Source organism: Capronia epimyces (genome assembly GCF_000585565.1).
Source record: "Capronia epimyces CBS 606.96 chromosome Unknown aczIQ-supercont1.1, whole genome shotgun sequence".
NCBI classification, from domain to species: Eukaryota; Fungi; Ascomycota; class Eurotiomycetes; order Chaetothyriales; family Herpotrichiellaceae; genus Capronia; species Capronia epimyces.
The window spans coordinates 25,630-42,123 of NW_006912904.1; the positions used below are offsets into that span (position 1 = coordinate 25,630).

The following is a 16,494-nucleotide window of genomic DNA, read 5'->3' on the forward strand; positions in this document are numbered from 1 at the left end:
TCCTCAATCTCCGGTGCTACTCTACACATGTATGGACATAACTAACCAGGTAGGAGTAAATGTTGGTAGTAGTGCAGCACGTAGCACGTTACGAAACAGTCTGCAATCTCATGGGTTCTGAATCTCATCTTTCTATACTATCTTCTGCTGCATCGCGTCGTCGCTGGACAAATTTGGGCACGGCACACTTGAAGGACTTGATCGTGATCTGCACCTGCCGCAAGCTTCTTTCCTGCCACCTTGTGCGCCGCAATCTGATTTGTCGGCCCTTGACGACCAGTCTGCCCTGCCAACTTTTGCTTGCAGTTCGCCAATCCCGCTGCTACCCCCTGCCACTCGTTCAAGAGGCATTCCCAGAACGTCACATCTCTCTTGCACCATCCAACAAACATCCTCTCGATCATCTTGCTCTGAGAAACCTTTCAGTTCTGATACGCGCAAACGAACAATTGTACAACACAGACTCAACGCGTCGACCGTGCATGGTGTCTCGAAAGGCCTGGGTACGCTGTTCTTGTAGGGGCAGCTCCTAATTCGATCCCGGTCGAGCACAACGCTCCTTGAAGAGTTCAACAAATGGGGTCTACACAATTTGGAAAATTCCAGGTGCGGGATGCGAACATTCTTCGTTCCACCAGGTCACTGACACCTTGTTTGCAGGACTTCTGTCGCGACTCGACACTTCCCATATGCAATGTACCTCTCCCCGAGACACCTGAACCTTACTTTCAGCCCTCCTCCCTAACTGCTGCTAGATCCTCACAAATAACAATCAACCTCCGGGAAAAAACTATGGCGGCTGCATCCTTCGCGGCATCACGCTGAGTAACAACAGAAATCTCGCCAACCTCGGTTCCATACTATTCTGCGGTATCGCAATCCTGGTAACGGCATTCCTGCTATGGCGAACAGAGCGGAAAGCGGCGGCAGTCGGTCGCCGAGAAATGCAGTTGTTTCTGCTTGGATTTTTTGTCATCGAGATATGCGAGATCTTCACCGTGGGCGGCTTTCCACTGGACAACGATGTGCGCAAGGGCTTCACAGCTGTTCACCTGGCAGCCATTACTGCGACGACCTGGTTATTGCTAATGAACGCTGTGGTTGGGTACCAGTTGCTTGACGATGGCACGCCATTGTCGCTAGGTCTGATCGGAGGAAGTGCCCTGGCCCTCTTTATTGGAACAGGATATATCGCGCTCGACACGGCATTCTCTTGGACTGGATACTGGGATTCGTCGCTTCACCCGCCCCACCGCAACATTGCGCTCTATGTGCTTTACCAGCTGGCGCCTTTGGTCTTCATGTTCTTCTTCTTCGTTTTCGAATCAATACTCGTGCTAAGGGTCCTCGGGGAGACAAAACCAATGGTTTATCTGGTTGCGGCTGCGCTACTCTTCGCCATAGGGCAGATTTTCGAATATGTGATATCGGTCCACATCTGCAACCCCACTCACGGAAAGATCAACGGCGCCCTCTTCGAAACTCTGTTTACATTGCTGAGTGTTGTTGCAGTGTTCGTGTTCTGGTCCTCTATCACCGAAGACGACTGGCCTATACAGTAACGCTTCGAAAGGACGGCTGATTGATCAATACTAAGACCTGCTCCGCAACGAGTTGAAATCGATGTGGAGGGAATGTGCTCGGCGCGGTCATTTTTCGAACTTGGCAGGGGGATGCGTTTATTGCCACATTAGCTGATAGCTTTCGAAAAGGCTTTGGCTGCAAGAGCTTGACGACTATGACGCAGCAATTGGCGTTTTGAAATGTGGGCCGAAGGCATTTTCTGTTGAAGTTCACGTCATATTGGTCGATTTCGGCATGAAACGTGGGACGAACAAGTTTTTTGTTGCCTGCGGTTGAGCTGTAATCTACTATCACAGCGGACTATCTGACCTAGACTAGAATAGATAGTAAGCTATTGAGCTTCCTTGACAGACGTGCGCGCAGGGACCTGTGTACCGCACCTGCGTCTAGCTGGATCTCTCGATGCAGAGGGAGCGAACTAACGCGTGGAAGTGTGGAATGCTAAATCGCTCACCCAAAGCTCATTGAACCGGCATGTTGCCTTCGACTTCAGTTTCATAGCACCACCTTGACTCCGACGCAGGGCAATGTCCATTCCGTCCGACCAAGCAAATACCGAAGCCAGTGAGCCCCAATGCCGGCCTCGCCGCCAGGGGAAGGCGGCAAAGCAGAGGTAGGTGGCACGCTCTGACGCGCATTATTAATCAGACTAGTTGTTGAGTCCTTCAGAGCATGGGCGATGCCATATACTGTGCTGCGTGTCACGTCCACCAGAAAATCGGCCACTTCGGATGTACCGTTTGCCTGGCGTTCTATGCCGATATTGTCACTGGCAGTGTACAGCCTGGGAATAAACCATGAGGCGATCGAGGTTGTCTCTTCTCCGTGCTGGCTCAGGTCGACGAAACAGCGATTGGACCAGTGACAGGAACTCGCAAAGAGGATGATGAGTAGGAACGAGCAATAGATACAGGGTCGGTTGAGGACGTAGGTCAAAACTAGTAAAAGGATGAGATGAACGGGCGAAAGTGATAGCGGTAGCGGCAGGAGAAGCAGAGGTAGGTAACTGTGTTCGAGGGTCAGCACTTCCACGAGAAGAGGAAATCAATGCTCTCACCTTCGCAAACAATACATTGTAACGATCCTAGAACACAGATAGTCAGGTCAAAGCCTTTGCGTTTATACCGGAGGGTCGAGAATGTTTGCGCGGCGAGAAGGGTCGCAGACTAATTACTAGTAATAGTACGGATAATAGAGATGGAGTGATTATGGCAGGAGGAGTGCCTTTGAGCTGGTGGCCAATCAATGGACCATCAGCGTGATTTGGTAATACTGTGATAATGTCGATCCGGCGAAACTTTTTGGACGGCACCTAGGTGGCCGGGATATTAGTCTAGCAGTCATAAGTTGCCTCCGCAGCTTCATTTACTTCACCCGCAGTTTGATGATATATCAACACAATTACAGTGCTAGTTCAGCTGCGGGTTAGTATTGCACATTGGGGCCGCCATTCATTACTCCTTTACTGTTTCCAGGTGTGACATCCTGGACGGGGAGAAAACCCTGCCTCTCAACTTCGTCTCAGAGTCTTTCCTCGACTTCGATTTCAGTGGCCTCATCAGCTTGTCGTCTTGGACTGTCTGAAAATGTCAACCAACGACCTGCAAGCTCTTTTTGCCAACCTCAAGCCGAAGTCTCGAGACCCCTCCTCCCTGCCTCAAACCCCCAATAATGCCAATCTCTCGAGCACCAACGGCCATCGACCTCAGCCTGCTGCAATTCTACCAGCGCCTGCCAGCCAGCCTCCACCCATTTCCACAGTGGCTAACGAGTATCACCACAGCCAGGTGGCTAATCGTAGTGGATCTGGCTCCGCTGTCACAGCTCAGTCTCTCTTGAATCTTCTCAATTTCGGTCCTTCGCCCTCGTCTACTTCCAGCGCCAACACGAAAGCCACTGTCTCTACAAAACCTTCAGAGCGCAAGCCAGAAGCTGAAGGAACATCCGCGAGCGGTCCTGCAGACCAAGGAACATCTGTGTCAGCCTCAGATCTGTTTGCAAAATTCACGAGTCCTTCACCATCCCCAGCGGGGGCGAAGTCAAAATCTCCATTAAAAGTTGATGATCACGGAGGAGGTGGCGATCAGCATTCTTCAGGCAGTGTCCGAGATGCGTCGCAAGACGTTCTTCTCAAACTACTTAGTCGGTCGCATTTGACCAATACATCAACCGGACGACCAGTATCAGTTGAAAGAACAGAACGCCAAACCTCAGTCACAATTCCCAATCCGAAATCAGCAAAGCTCGGGACAGCATCCCCTATTCATGTTTTTGGCTCTAATCCTGGTGCTAAAGCGACCACATTTGAAACACCCAGATCGGAAGATAACCCTCCCACCCAGACCCAACCCATCTTCACCTACACCAATCCCTTCGAAGCCTTGCACGCATCCCGATCACAAACTCCAAAAGTGGGGACACCCGTACCGGCGAACAGTGCCGATCTTGCTCGGCCAAGTGTAGAGACTGGGGACGACCAGCCCTCCGATGCAGGATCCACGCTCGCTACGCCTGAACACGTTGCTCGAAGAAAGATCCTGACACCCAGACTGCCGTCCACAACCAAGGCAAATACAATTTCACGAGAGGTCTCCCTCTCTGCATCAGATAAAGAGAAGAAGTCTGGTGAAGGAGCTGAGTTCCGGGATACATTGGCCCCCAATATGGCCCAGCCCGGTCCGAGAGACCCAAGACAGACCTCGAAGAGTGAAGTGACCAAGCAGGCTCGCGTCGAAGAGCAGGCTCAGGGGAATATTGCTGCTGAAAAGCTTCCTGATAACCAAGCTGAGGGTGTGGACGAGTGGGAAGACACAGAAGAATCTCCGAACAAGGAATTTGCGGCAAGAGTTGTCCCGGTGTACAACTTTCCAATCAAACCCTTCGTCTCGATTACCTTGCAACTTACCGCCGGTCCCGACATCGACATTAGAGATGATGGAGTCATGGAAATATCAAGACTAAAAAAGGATTTCGACCAGCTGGATCGTTCGCTTGCAGCCGCGACCTCAAAGTACATTACCTACGCACTGGTGAAAAATGGCGGTCTGCGGATCATCAGACAAGACGACGGTAGCGATCGCCAAGTGTTTAAGAACTCTCATGATCGCATTTTCAACGTTGCCTTATGTACAACTTCCGCCGCTGGCGCTCCCTCAGACGATCAAGCTGTGCTCGGAACTGGTGTCAGTGGTGCAGTATATTATGCAACCATTTCGAAAAGTGGAAATGATCTGTTTGAAAAAAACGAACTTGAATCCGAGAGTCTCATTTTCCCTCCATATCCACCATCCGATGAGAATGCGGCGGGTGGTGTGTTGAAAACCCGGGCCAAGAGGAGCTCCCGCCATCCTGAGTTCTTTGCTATCGGCCGAGGTAAATCAATTCACCTCATTTGGCCCGCAACTGCAATGTCCTCTAGATATGGTGTCACTGATTCCAATCGCCACGTCGACGTTGAAAAGTTCTTCCAAGAACGAGAACTTCAGATATCCACTGGAAAGGCAGGCAAAGATTTCACTTTTAGTGAGGATGACAGCTTGATCGTGTCTCTGGACAAGACAGGCAGACTACGATTCTGGGATATCCGTAAACTGACGGACGAGTCCAATGCAACGGCAGCACGTGTTGCAGGGATGGTAGTTGACGTACCTTTACTGTCGCTTTCTACAGCATCGCCGGCCGAGAAGTCTTGGCCTACATCTGTTTTGTTCGTTGACAAGGCGCGCCCATATATCAAAGGAGGGCCATTGCGGTATGTCCTTGTTGGGTTGAGGCAGAACCACACGCTTCAGCTTTGGGACATTGCTCTCGGGAAAGCTGTTCAGGAGTTGAACTTCCCGCATGAGAATGAGACGGATGCTATCTGCAGCGTCAATTACCATGCTAGCAGTGGCATCATCGTGGTCGGCCATCCAACTCGAAACTCGCTGTTCTTTATTCATCTTTCTGCACCACGTTATTCTCTGAGCTCGTCATTGTCCCAGGCGGCCTATGTCCAGCAAATTGCCACCAAGGACCCCGAAATTGCGAAACCGGACTCGACCGCCTGTATGAGTGGGTTTCGTGAGATCTCCTTTGCAGGGAAAGGAGAGTTGAGGAGTGTGGAACTCTTGCCCGTTCATAGGACAACGGAGGCACAGAAGACCATTGATGTAACAACACCTTTATTCGAGCTTTATGTCGTCCATTCGAAGGGTGTCACTTGCCTCAACATAGCCAAAGAAGATCTCGGCTGGAGTTCAGAAAGCAAGGTCATTCACCCCGTCGATGCGGCCAAAGAAGGACTGGTGAGCTTAAAAGAGCTAAGGCTTGGCAGCGTGATCGAGGAAGGCAGTCGGAGCAGGAGCCCTATTGAGGAGGTGCAGCAGCCAAACAAGTCGACAAAAAAGAAGTCGGGGAAGAAAGGCACTTCTGCCGGGGATCGTGCAGACACTGAGCAGCCCGAGAAACCCGATGTCCTCAAATTCACATCTTCACAGCTCCCCAGCAACGGTACCGAAGCTCTTACCGATATCGCAAATGGCGAGACTCCAACGGTAAAGGAGAGTAAGAAGAGCAAGAAGAAATCTGTACAACACACAGAAACTGCCGCGCCTGGTAAAGCAACCCAACGCACAACGTCACCTTTGAAAAAGGTATCACAGCCGACCGATCTTCCTGTTGATACTAGCGTTTCCGCTCCTGTCGAACATGTGGCGACCCCAGCACTCGCTACCGAGGGGGCTCCTGCTACGGAGGCAGCCGACAAGTCGGACGCAGTTACAGTCGGAATTTCGGGTGACTGGTTGAACAAGGAGCTGAAGAAGGTCGAACGCGTCGTGTCAACAGAATTCCGCAAGGAGTTCAATGTTCTATATCAGAACATTCAAAACGATCGCATGGTACAGGATTCGTCCTCTGTGGCACGCCAGGAAGCTCTGCTTCGGCTGGTCTCCACCACTTTGACTAACAACGTGGAGACGGCTTTATCTCGCATACTCGCCGCTCAGATGCAGCAATCAATGGTCCCCGCACTGACCAGTGCTACAGTTCAGGCCGTAAGTACTCAGGTCGGCGATGCAGTGGCGAAGTCTCTTCACTCTCTGGTGCCACGCGAATTAGGTGTGCAGTTGCCTTTGGCCATCAATTCCGCACTGCAAACTCCCCAAATCAGTCGAACTATCGCAGAGACAATATCTCAAAAGATTTCCAAGCAGACCGAAACGCAGCTTGCGGATATCTTACAAAAGCAAGTGGTGCCCGCTTTCAAGACCCTCGCGATATCGACTGCTGAGAAGGCAGCGTCTGAGGTTGAAGCTCGACTCAGGAATGAGATCCGCCAGTTGGAGACCGACAGACGACACGATATGACTAGACTGGAGAAACTCGGCCAAGTCCTTCAGGCGACAGCAGAGACTTTGCAGCAAATGTCTGATACTCAAGTCGCTTTCCAAGGGCAGATTCTCAAGGATCGTCGACAACTGGCTCTCCTTGGTGAGGGCGGCACACCAGCAACATCCCGACAAGTATCGACCGCACGCACGACACCCTCTCCGCAGACCATCGCCCGACCAACGCTTCAGCGACCGAAGACGAAGGAGGAACTGGAGCTGGAAGAGATCACTCAGTTGATGAACGAAGGCCGTTATGAGGAGGGTTCAATTAAATGGCTGCAATCATCCCAACCGGTGGAGTTGTTCGACAAGCTCTTCATTCATTTCACTCCCGAATACCTGGCTACCGACGTGTCTCCTCTGATTGCCTTTTCGATTGCCGTGACGGTCGGTAATTCTCTCGCAACTAATACTGCTCGACGGCTTGAATGGATCTCTGCTGCTTTCGATGCGGTCGACCTCTCTGTAAGTGAACTACTCTAGAAGACGCTTCCCTGCTAATCAGTAACCTTTAGGATCCGGAAATCGCGGATCTCGCACAACATGCACCGGCTTTATTGAGCTCGCTAATCCAGAAGCTCGAGAGCTTATACATGGCAATTGCAGAGCATGATCCGAGCGACCCAGCCCTGCAGATTATGCCAATCGTTTCTAAGAAGGCAAAGGATATGAGGGCGGCATTGTTGGGCTCCGCGGGACGAGTCACTTTCTGAATTGTGTCTTTGGCAGGAATATGGTGGCTCGAGGCGGAAGGACTTCGAATTTGGCATGGCAGGGCAAACGATCCCAGTTGCGTGGCTTAGTTCCCCCATTCAATAGTTGTACCCTCTAGCATTGGTGTGTGTGAGTATGAGACAGCTGAGTTTGCCGTTTGCAGGGTCGATTCGCCCGTATTGTCTCGATCAAGCAAGCTATCGATGGACGGCCTAGCTGGCTACCCGCGAGATATCCTTCTTCACGAGTCACCGCGGTACCTGAAGTGAGGCTTGTAGGGTGGACTGGCTAGAACGGCTGAAGTCCAAATGCGACTGAAAATGCCTACGACGCGAAATTGCGCTGTGTTCCTCCCACGATCCTTGTACTACCATTGTCTCAGTTACTATCCCTGCGCGTGCTAATTGATTGGCCTCCTTAGCCTGTATCACCAAGCTGACCATCACCTCCCAGGTACTCAGAGATTACCCGTGAAGTTTCCAAATTTCGCTTCCCCTACTTCGCACTCCGTCCTGCGCTCCCTGATCTAGATGTGATCCTCATTACTCGGAAGTCCGTTTTTGCTGCAAGAAGCAAGATAAGAGCGCAGCAGGTCAAGCAGTCAGAAGCATCATCGCACACAGAGGCAGTTGTGAAATCTACCTCACTTCGCACACCTCTTCCCTTGGACTGGTAGCCGGCAGTTAGCATCTTCTCTCTCCATCCTATCTTGACCGACCGATTCTACTCACCATTTCCCCATCAGCCGTTCAGAATGGAGCGGGATACTAGACACAGCATTGTTTGCGACCAATCTCCTTTGTTGCAGCTCCTTCAAGAAACCCTAGCAAAGGATGTCGACTTCGAAGCCCTGGAGGCTATCCTTATGAGCCGACTGATGCGAGAATCGAATTTCCGCCACACGTAGGTCGGGTTTGAGATAGGTGTTCGGCAAACTTATAGTCGCCTTTGGTTTGGTTGTGCACCGGTTCGCGATTTGCAACGTCTCTTTTTCCCTAAAAGGTTTAAAAGCAAGAAAGCTGGCTTCACCAAGAACGGACGATCTATTAAGCAACTCGCGTATCCCTGGTGGGTGGCACAGTGTATTCATTACGGACTTCGCTTTCCGTGGACAAAGGAAGATGCTATAGCAAGCATTCGAGCACGCCTATCAACGAAAGTCTTGAGCAGGCCGGCCGAAATGAAGGCTTTGGGAAAGAGGCTAAAGATCGCACAGCGACGTCGTGCGCGGGCACAAGAGCAAACCGTTTCGGGCAATACTGGGTCCGATGTCGAAACACAGAAGGAAAAAGACAAGAAATAGTCTGAACCAGTTGACTCTCCCGTCATAACCGTCGCATCCCGCAAATTGTCCATGCAAGACAGCACGATAGGATGGCCAAAAGCTCAGGAAGACCAGGATGCCGGCACTTCAAGAATCACTGAGAACCGGGATGCAGCTGCGCAGGCGCCGCAGTCCTCATCTAATGTATCGTCTACGAAGAGAACACGCACTGGGGCCTCAACTGCATCCTCTAAAGAGACAAAGAGGGATCCTGATTCCAGCAACACTGATTCCAGCGACACTGATTCCAGCAACACTGATTCCAGCAACACAGACACGGTGGGGAGTCATGTTCCGCAACAGAAGATCGGGATGAAGAAAACAACTCGCAAGGATCACACGGGCAAGTCAGCAGGGCGACACGCTGAAGATAACTCTCCCATGGGTAACGACCAGGCTACCAGTCCTGCCGATGCACAACCTGGAGTTGAAGTTGCCAGGAATGAAGGCCCAACCCACCAATGTGAGAAGAAGCATCAAAAGAAGGCCACTCAACAGAAGCAATCTTCTTCTGTAACCGCATCAGGCCGCTCCGGGCTCGACAGTATCCGCGACAAATCACCAGCAGTACAGACAGAGCCAAGGTTAGCACGTTCAAATCATGAGACTCGTGGCACGGCAATAGACACCCCAAAGGGACCAACTCAACAATGCGCCAGTGGTTCCAAGGCCCGGAGGCTCCAGCTGGGTTCGGACAGCGCTACAGATGAGAGGAGCAAGAAACGCTCACATGCTACAGTGTTTGGGGACAACGAGATCGCAACGACACAAGCTTGTAGTGCATCAACCAACAAGCGCCAGCAGGGTACTCATGCCAGCACAAATGAGACACGAAGTCAACTTAGCATACCTCAAGACCGGGAGGGTGCCACCTATATACGGAGTCCTTGGGAGAACAACCTGCCGCACTACCCCAGGTTTGAGTGGGTGATGAACCCCGATGGGAGTGAGAAGAGACCGCATTTCACTGCTCCGAGATCCACCTCGCGTTACGCGACATTGAGAAACCAGATTGAAGACCCCCTTTCGTTGCAATCAAAAGGAGCCAGACCAGAAGGTGGTCTCCAGCGGCCGAATAAGACAAGTATCGACCAAAAGTTTAACAGGCACAATCTCGGCGGGAAAAAGGTAAACGCCAGTGACAAGTGAGCCATTGCACTGGACCTGATGGTCAGCGATGGCGCGTCGAAATTGGTCCAGGAAATTCCTTGAGATTGCCCTCACGGAAACTTTATCGTGGTGATGGTTCAAATCTCAGGTCTCTCGGAGTAGCAAGAGGAAGGAGGTGATAGATTTGTCCATGTTAGAACATTTCGGTAGCTTGGGCGCAAACGGCTAGTAGGATTGAAACCTGAGATATGAAAGGAGCATAGGGACTAGAGGTGGAAGTGCGAGTAATCCAGCCATAAAGACGAACTACCATAGTGTCTGAGGCCGAGATTTGGACTCTTCAACATCCAACAGGTCCAATGTGTGACGTCCTGAGACGGCCGGGGCTGCGGATTACCGAGATAACTGAACAGAGTAAATTGTGTGTAACATCGAATACTATCTCACAGGAGTTTACTGCTGATGAGGCCGTGGCAGACCATCTCATGTCGGCGTGCTGTCATGAATGTGTCGCATACTACTCGTAGACGGTAAGTGAGTTATGAGGAAGCCTTACGAGGCTGGTGGTCTTTTCCAGCCTCGTCTCTCGTTGTATAGGGTACCCCACACAGTTCATGGGGATTCTCTCCTTTGCTTATTAGTGACTCAATACCTTCCATTTAATTAGGATAAATTGGGCGGAGGCGAACAGCATATGGATTATCTAGGGCTGTCCAGTACTAACATTGTAAGGATGAGGTCGAAATTGCAACGGGAAATTACCATAATGGACGCAAGCCTCTGAGGCTAGTAAACGACGGTGCGGTTTGCGCATATAATATGGTACCATGCTCTTTTTTTGATTCCCACATCCATCCGACCACCAAACTACCAACCACCAACCACCACAGGCAAAAACTCCGTTATCGTACATTGAATATTGCAGGAAGATGCGCTCATTCTACCCAGCAGTCAACCCTGGGGGTTTGGGACTGTTCGGCGGTCGGCTGGCCTGGCGAGAATCATGCTGCTCAACCTTCCTTCCCGCTGTGGGACATTGGCTATCAGGCCATGATTCGTCGGAGCACTTCAATTTGATGGCGGGGGCAATTGTTGATCGCCAAATCCATCGAATCCTACGAGTATGACGCATCTTCCGTGACCAGAGCAACCTGATCGACCCCCTCTGCAAGACCGAGTGACATCAAAGATACCTGACGTTACGTTGCATCTTTCAAGCTGTGTCCATCGCATCGGCGCCACTGCCGTTGGTACCATTCAGCACAAAACTGACCTCCCCATCTTCACTGATAAATTGTTTCTCGAAATCGTTCACCAGTTTGGTCGATCTTGTAGGATCATAGAAGAGCTTGTAGCTCCGCTGAACGTCCTCGATGCCGACCTCCTTTCCTCGCCGTTTCTGGCTCAGCAAGCTGGAAGTCGTGATGATGTTGCTCGCATACCGAAGACCTGATTCCTGACCAATCTTTGTGAGTAAGGTAAGGGCGTCGGCTGATAGATCAACTTCTTCCTCTTGGGCTCGGATGGCAAGTATCTGAGAGATCTCTTCTTGTGAATAAGGCTGAGTGCTGATGATGACAACGCGATCGAGGAAGTCCAAGGGCAGGCCATGCGGCGAGCTGTACGTTGTTCCACGTATGCGGGCATGGCCTCTGTTGCTTGCCATGATGACGATTGGCGCGAGGTCCGCCTCCAATGCCCGGTTGATGTAGGAATAACATTCAATGTCCAACATGTGTACCTCATCGATGAATAGGACACCGGGAATGATCTCTGCCTTTCCTTCTTCCTTCCATTCGGCAACTTTGGTATTGATCTGATCGCGCACTTCGCTTCGAATCTCACCCGTGTCGCCCGAAAATAATGCAAGAAACCCCTGCGTTCTGGAGTTGATGACATCAATCTCGTGGAGAGAAACTGTGTGGACCACCTCCTTTCGGACTTGAAGTTCACCCTCCGGACACTGGACGAATTTGGTATCTGCACCCATAGCGTCGTAATCTCTTGATCTTGTGTATGATCTGCCCAGCTTGGTTATCTTGCCTGATGCTTTGTCGATTGATATCACGTCTCCGGCCATGACCCTCTCTTTGGTCATGGAATCAATCATTTTGGTTCCCATGTCGTAGACGGTCTCCATATCCGTAGTTTTGATCGTAAGCTTGCCTTGTTTGTTACCCTGATGTTCCAGTCAGTTGTGGCGAACCTAAACCCCGGGCTGGCCATTCTTACCCCGGACACACTTCTGTCAATTTGGATCTCGACAACTTCACCTTCGATGATCTCACTCTCTTCCTTGATTCTAACTCCGATAGATTTGCGAAAGGCCTGGGTCAGGGCCTCGGTCTTGGACATCTCAAGCGAAAAGATTTCGGAGGAGGCGAGCATCGTGAAGGGAACATCCGGACCGAGGGACTGGGCCATGCCCATGGCTAAGGCAGTCTTGCCAGTGCTCGGTGGCCCAACGATCAACACCGCCCTTCCTGCAATCTTTGCATCTTTGACCATCTGTAGAATAACCGCCGCTGCTTTTCGCGCTTTCTCTTGCCCGATCAGACCCTGCGAAGATGCCCGCGGTTCCAATGTTGCCAAGTCGACGCCCAATCCACGAATATGGGAGTGCGCGGCAATGAGGTTGAGTCCGCGGACCTCACGGCTCTCCGACACGGTTGTTATGGCCTGCGACGAATTAGTCCTTGATTGTCAACTATGCGAGATCGTTGACACTTACTGCCGCCATACTGGAAGAACGGTCACGTAACGAAAAGACTTCTCAAGGGGGTATGGGGTACAGCCCAAAATCACAGGCTCAAGAACATCCGGGGGGAATGAATTAGAGAAGACTCCTCTCGAAAAACCTCAACCTTGCCTGCACGCCGACTTCGCGACGACGACAACCTCCAACTCACGCGCAAGGAATTATTGTACCCGCGTAACCTTCCGCAATCAGAAGGAGGAGCATCCGGGCACTGCGACTCAAGCGCCCCTCCGCAACTGCGCAACCGCCTGCGCGAAAGTACCTTAGCGATGCGGTGCATACCGCTTCACACACACCTTGATAGATCGACTTGCCTGAGTTCCTCGCTACGGCACACGACAAGCCTACGAGTTTTATGGTGCTCTCAGCATACAAGAGGCGCCTCGGCGGAAGCTGCGATCTGTCGTTCTATTGAATATCTCTCCAGCGACTCCTCGACTCCTCGACGCATGACACCGAAACAGTCGGTGTGCCCGCCGCGCCGAATACCCTGGCACTGTCTCCTATCTTACAGGCCAGGTGATTCTTGCCTGCCTCGCAATCGCGTACTGTCTTCCAGCCTCACCAGTGCTTGACAGGCATGTCGTGGCTGTCGATATGCAAAAAGCCGTCTCAGAGTTACGGTCTATCTCCGATGATACACCCACTATGTCACGCGATCCTCGCATAAGAGCTAGAACAGCCTCTCACAACGTTTCTGACCCCTCTCCCGCGCCCAGTCATGGCGAGCAAGAGAGAAGAGATTATTTCACAAAGAGAGACTGCTCAGCTTCCGAGGTGAACACGCCGCAAAGCCCTCGTTCCAATGGTCAGAATCCTAGGTTGGCCCGAAGTGAGGCGAGTGAACTCCAGAAAGCCCTTCTTGCGTTTGTATCGAACGCCGTGGACAGTAGCCTCGCAAGGCGCAAACGAGACTTCATGCAAGCAAAAGCCCAATCTGCGCGAACCAAGTATGAACGCTACCAACGGTGCTTCGCTCAATTTCCAGTGGTCGTGGAACAAGCTTTGGAAGAGCAGAAAGAAATTGATTCGGACTTTGAATATACCCAGCACGAGATGCGGAGATGCAGTGAAGCCGAAAATGGAGCTACGTCCGACCTTGCACGCCGCTTGTTCGATATTGTCGCCAAAGACAATCAGGAGTCGAGATCCCACGCCGCGCAACTGCACGACCTCCGCCGGGATATGGAAGAACTTCGTTCTCAAGCTACCACAAATAAAGAGGCGCAGGAAGCAGCCGCCAAACTGGTAGACTTGGCCGCCGAAAACGAGGCACTGTGGAAGCGTGTTAATAGCTTGCAGGACAGGTTGCCGGCCATAAGACAAGAAAATGAGGCAGTGCAAAAGAGTGTCTATAGCTTACAAGATCGCGTGAAGACAATGGAGCAAGATCTACGAGATTCTCGACAGCGGGAATCGGAGTATTCGGCGAAGATGGACGTTAGTCTTCGTAAGGAGATAGTCGAAGTCAGAGAACAGACACAGAAATTGTCAGCAGACGTGAAATTACTCGAAGAGGGTTCCAATGGTCTTGAAAGCATGAAGAAGAGCACCAATCTGGAATTGACTCAGATCCAAACTCGACTGGGAGACGCCGAAGACAAAATGGGGTTGCTGCAAAAAGATGTTGCTGGTGACATGCGTGAGACAGAAACCCTATATTCTCAGCTTGCCGACATTAAAGGCAAGTTTGAGACTTTGGAAAACAGCATCCGAAGTGTCGAAAGCGAAAGCCATGCTATGAAAGACAGGTTTTCCACGCTCCAGCAGACAGGGACAGGGTTCACGGACCGCATCAAACTGTTACAGGAATCGTTGGATGGCCAGATACGAAATTGGAACTCGCTGCGGACGGATGTCTCCGCTCTGAAATCGGAACTTGCGACCTCTTTGGCGCAGAGTAGCAATGAGGATCTCCGTGCCCAGCTTCAGGAGCTTCATGACAGAGTTGAGAAATTCACCTCCGAAACTGCGCGTGAAAACAAGGCTCGCGATGGATTGCTTGCCGAAGAGATTGAACGAATCAACCAGGATTTGAGCGACAGGATCGACGAAATCCAGCATGAACTCATGGAAGTGGAAAAGGCTTCTAAAGCTCAACTATCGGCTCCTTCGCTTTCAACCGAACATCTACAGAAGCTCGAAATTCTGGCAGGTCTGCAACCCAGACTCCGTGAGCTGGAGGCTGGTGTAGGCAGGTTACAAAAAGGACTCGAAAAGAATATCCACATGATTCAGTGGCAAACTCATCGCTTCGACAACCTAACTAGTGAGACTCTCGTGCGCCAGATGATCGGCGTTTTGAGTCCAATACTCCCTAAATTCGAACAAGGGCTTGTCAAAGTCGAAGCCGAGATCATGCAGATACAGAGGAAGCTTGCAGAGCCGATGGCGAAGGTAGACGCCCCCCCGCCTGAGAATGAACAATCGATTAAGGCATTTGAAGAAGGTCTTGCTCTGGCAAGAACAGAAGCCAAATTGGAATACGAATCTCTCGCATGCGAATTCCGCACAACATGTGACGAGGTTATGGTCAACTTCCGCAGGCTCGAAGACCTGCAAAATCAGTCTGAGAGTCAACTTGCAACATACCGTTCTACGACAGAAAAGAAGATCAGCGACATTGAGGGACAGTTGGACTCTTTGCGTATGATGTTGTCCCGGAAGGATAGCTCTCCAACATCGTCACCAAGCATAAGAAGAGCTCACTCGACATTATGCCTTAACAACAAGGGGAACGCAACGCCATCCCGGCAAAAGTCTTCGGTTATTGAACGATCAAATCAGGACACAATCGTGTGTCTTCAAGAGCCTGACGGCGGTGGGAAGGTCACTGTAGAGCCAGAAGAGCTAGATGCGGACGAGATTGGGAAGGAGGCTTCCATTCTACTTGAAAGTTTTCAGAAACAGCCTGGACGAACCTTGGGCCGGATGAAGAGTACCAAGTCAGCCAAGATAGGCGCTAGAACGCAGCCGCCGACCAAACGTAAACGAAATGACAGCGATGAGCTCGACGATGCCTCTGGTTCAGGATCGCCGACGCCAGAGGACACCGTGTTGGTGCAGCCGCATCTGCAGCCACGGGCGGCGAAACGCAAAAACAAACCAAACGATAACTGATCTTTTTTTCGAGCCGCGTTGTAGACGATGGATTATTCTTCTTGATGGGAGCGTTTAGCAAGCGGGGCGACATTGGCTTCGGAGTTTGTGCTTTCGGGAGGTTTTGTTGTAGGAAGGTGACACGCTTCTGACAGCGACCATGGAACTCTATCGAGCATTATGCGTGCTGTATAGGCTGTATAATTCATGCGCAAGCACGGGCATCTGCTTGAAGCGACCTCCTATTTAGAGCTCGAGGACGGGTTTATCGAAGTGAGTTGAGGTTTTCGCAACATCGCTTGTGTAATTAGGTATCCCTAGATAGGACGATCTTTGCAGCTCCTATGCCTCCCTCTAACTGTCAAAGGTTGAAAATGTTCCATGTTCTGTATTAGAGGGGGATGGGGGAGGCCCAAACTACCTATATAGTGCCTATACCAGCCTTCTGGTTAAAGGACAAGGCTGGGAATGCCTAAGTTAGTTTGACACTAACTAGTTTCCTAGGAGTAGCCGTAGCCTGCCTTCGCTATTAT

The 16,494-nt window shown here is 51.2% G+C and overlaps 6 protein-coding genes across 6 annotated transcripts; 4 read left to right on the top strand and 2 right to left on the bottom strand.

Moving 5' to 3' along the window:
• Positions 1–576: 576 nt before the first annotated feature.
• A1O3_00009 (uncharacterized protein) lies at positions 577–1,562 on the top strand (the record flags this gene model as incomplete). Its single annotated transcript, XM_007730161.1, has 3 exons — positions 577–606; positions 661–696; positions 756–1,562. The coding sequence occupies 3 exons, from the start codon at positions 577–579 to the stop codon at positions 1,560–1,562; spliced, it is 873 nt and encodes a 290-aa protein (XP_007728351.1).
• Positions 1,563–2,079: 517 nt separating this feature from the next.
• On the bottom strand, positions 2,080–2,658 carry A1O3_00010 (uncharacterized protein; the record flags this gene model as incomplete). Its single annotated transcript, XM_007730162.1, has 2 exons — positions 2,080–2,590; positions 2,642–2,658. The coding sequence occupies 2 exons, from the start codon at positions 2,656–2,658 to the stop codon at positions 2,080–2,082; spliced, it is 528 nt and encodes a 175-aa protein (XP_007728352.1).
• A 512-nt stretch (positions 2,659–3,170) lies between these two features.
• Positions 3,171–7,669, top strand: A1O3_00011 (uncharacterized protein; the record flags this gene model as incomplete). Its single annotated transcript, XM_007730163.1, has 2 exons — positions 3,171–7,421; positions 7,472–7,669. The coding sequence occupies 2 exons, from the start codon at positions 3,171–3,173 to the stop codon at positions 7,667–7,669; spliced, it is 4,449 nt and encodes a 1,482-aa protein (XP_007728353.1).
• Positions 7,670–8,424: 755 nt separating this feature from the next.
• A1O3_00012 (uncharacterized protein) lies at positions 8,425–8,973 on the top strand (the record flags this gene model as incomplete). Its single annotated transcript, XM_007730164.1, has 2 exons — positions 8,425–8,573; positions 8,673–8,973. The coding sequence occupies 2 exons, from the start codon at positions 8,425–8,427 to the stop codon at positions 8,971–8,973; spliced, it is 450 nt and encodes a 149-aa protein (XP_007728354.1).
• A 2,344-nt stretch (positions 8,974–11,317) lies between these two features.
• On the bottom strand, positions 11,318–12,844 carry A1O3_00013 (RuvB-like helicase 2; the record flags this gene model as incomplete). The annotated part of the gene is made up of 3 exons (XM_007730165.1): positions 11,318–12,283; positions 12,337–12,783; positions 12,836–12,844. 3 exons carry the CDS (start codon positions 12,842–12,844, stop codon positions 11,318–11,320), a joined length of 1,422 nt encoding a protein of 473 aa, XP_007728355.1.
• A 666-nt stretch (positions 12,845–13,510) lies between these two features.
• On the top strand, positions 13,511–15,982 carry A1O3_00014 (uncharacterized protein; the record flags this gene model as incomplete). The annotated part of the gene is made up of 1 exon (XM_007730166.1): positions 13,511–15,982. The coding sequence occupies one exon, from the start codon at positions 13,511–13,513 to the stop codon at positions 15,980–15,982; it is 2,472 nt and encodes an 823-aa protein (XP_007728356.1).
• Positions 15,983–16,494: the final 512 nt, after the last annotated feature.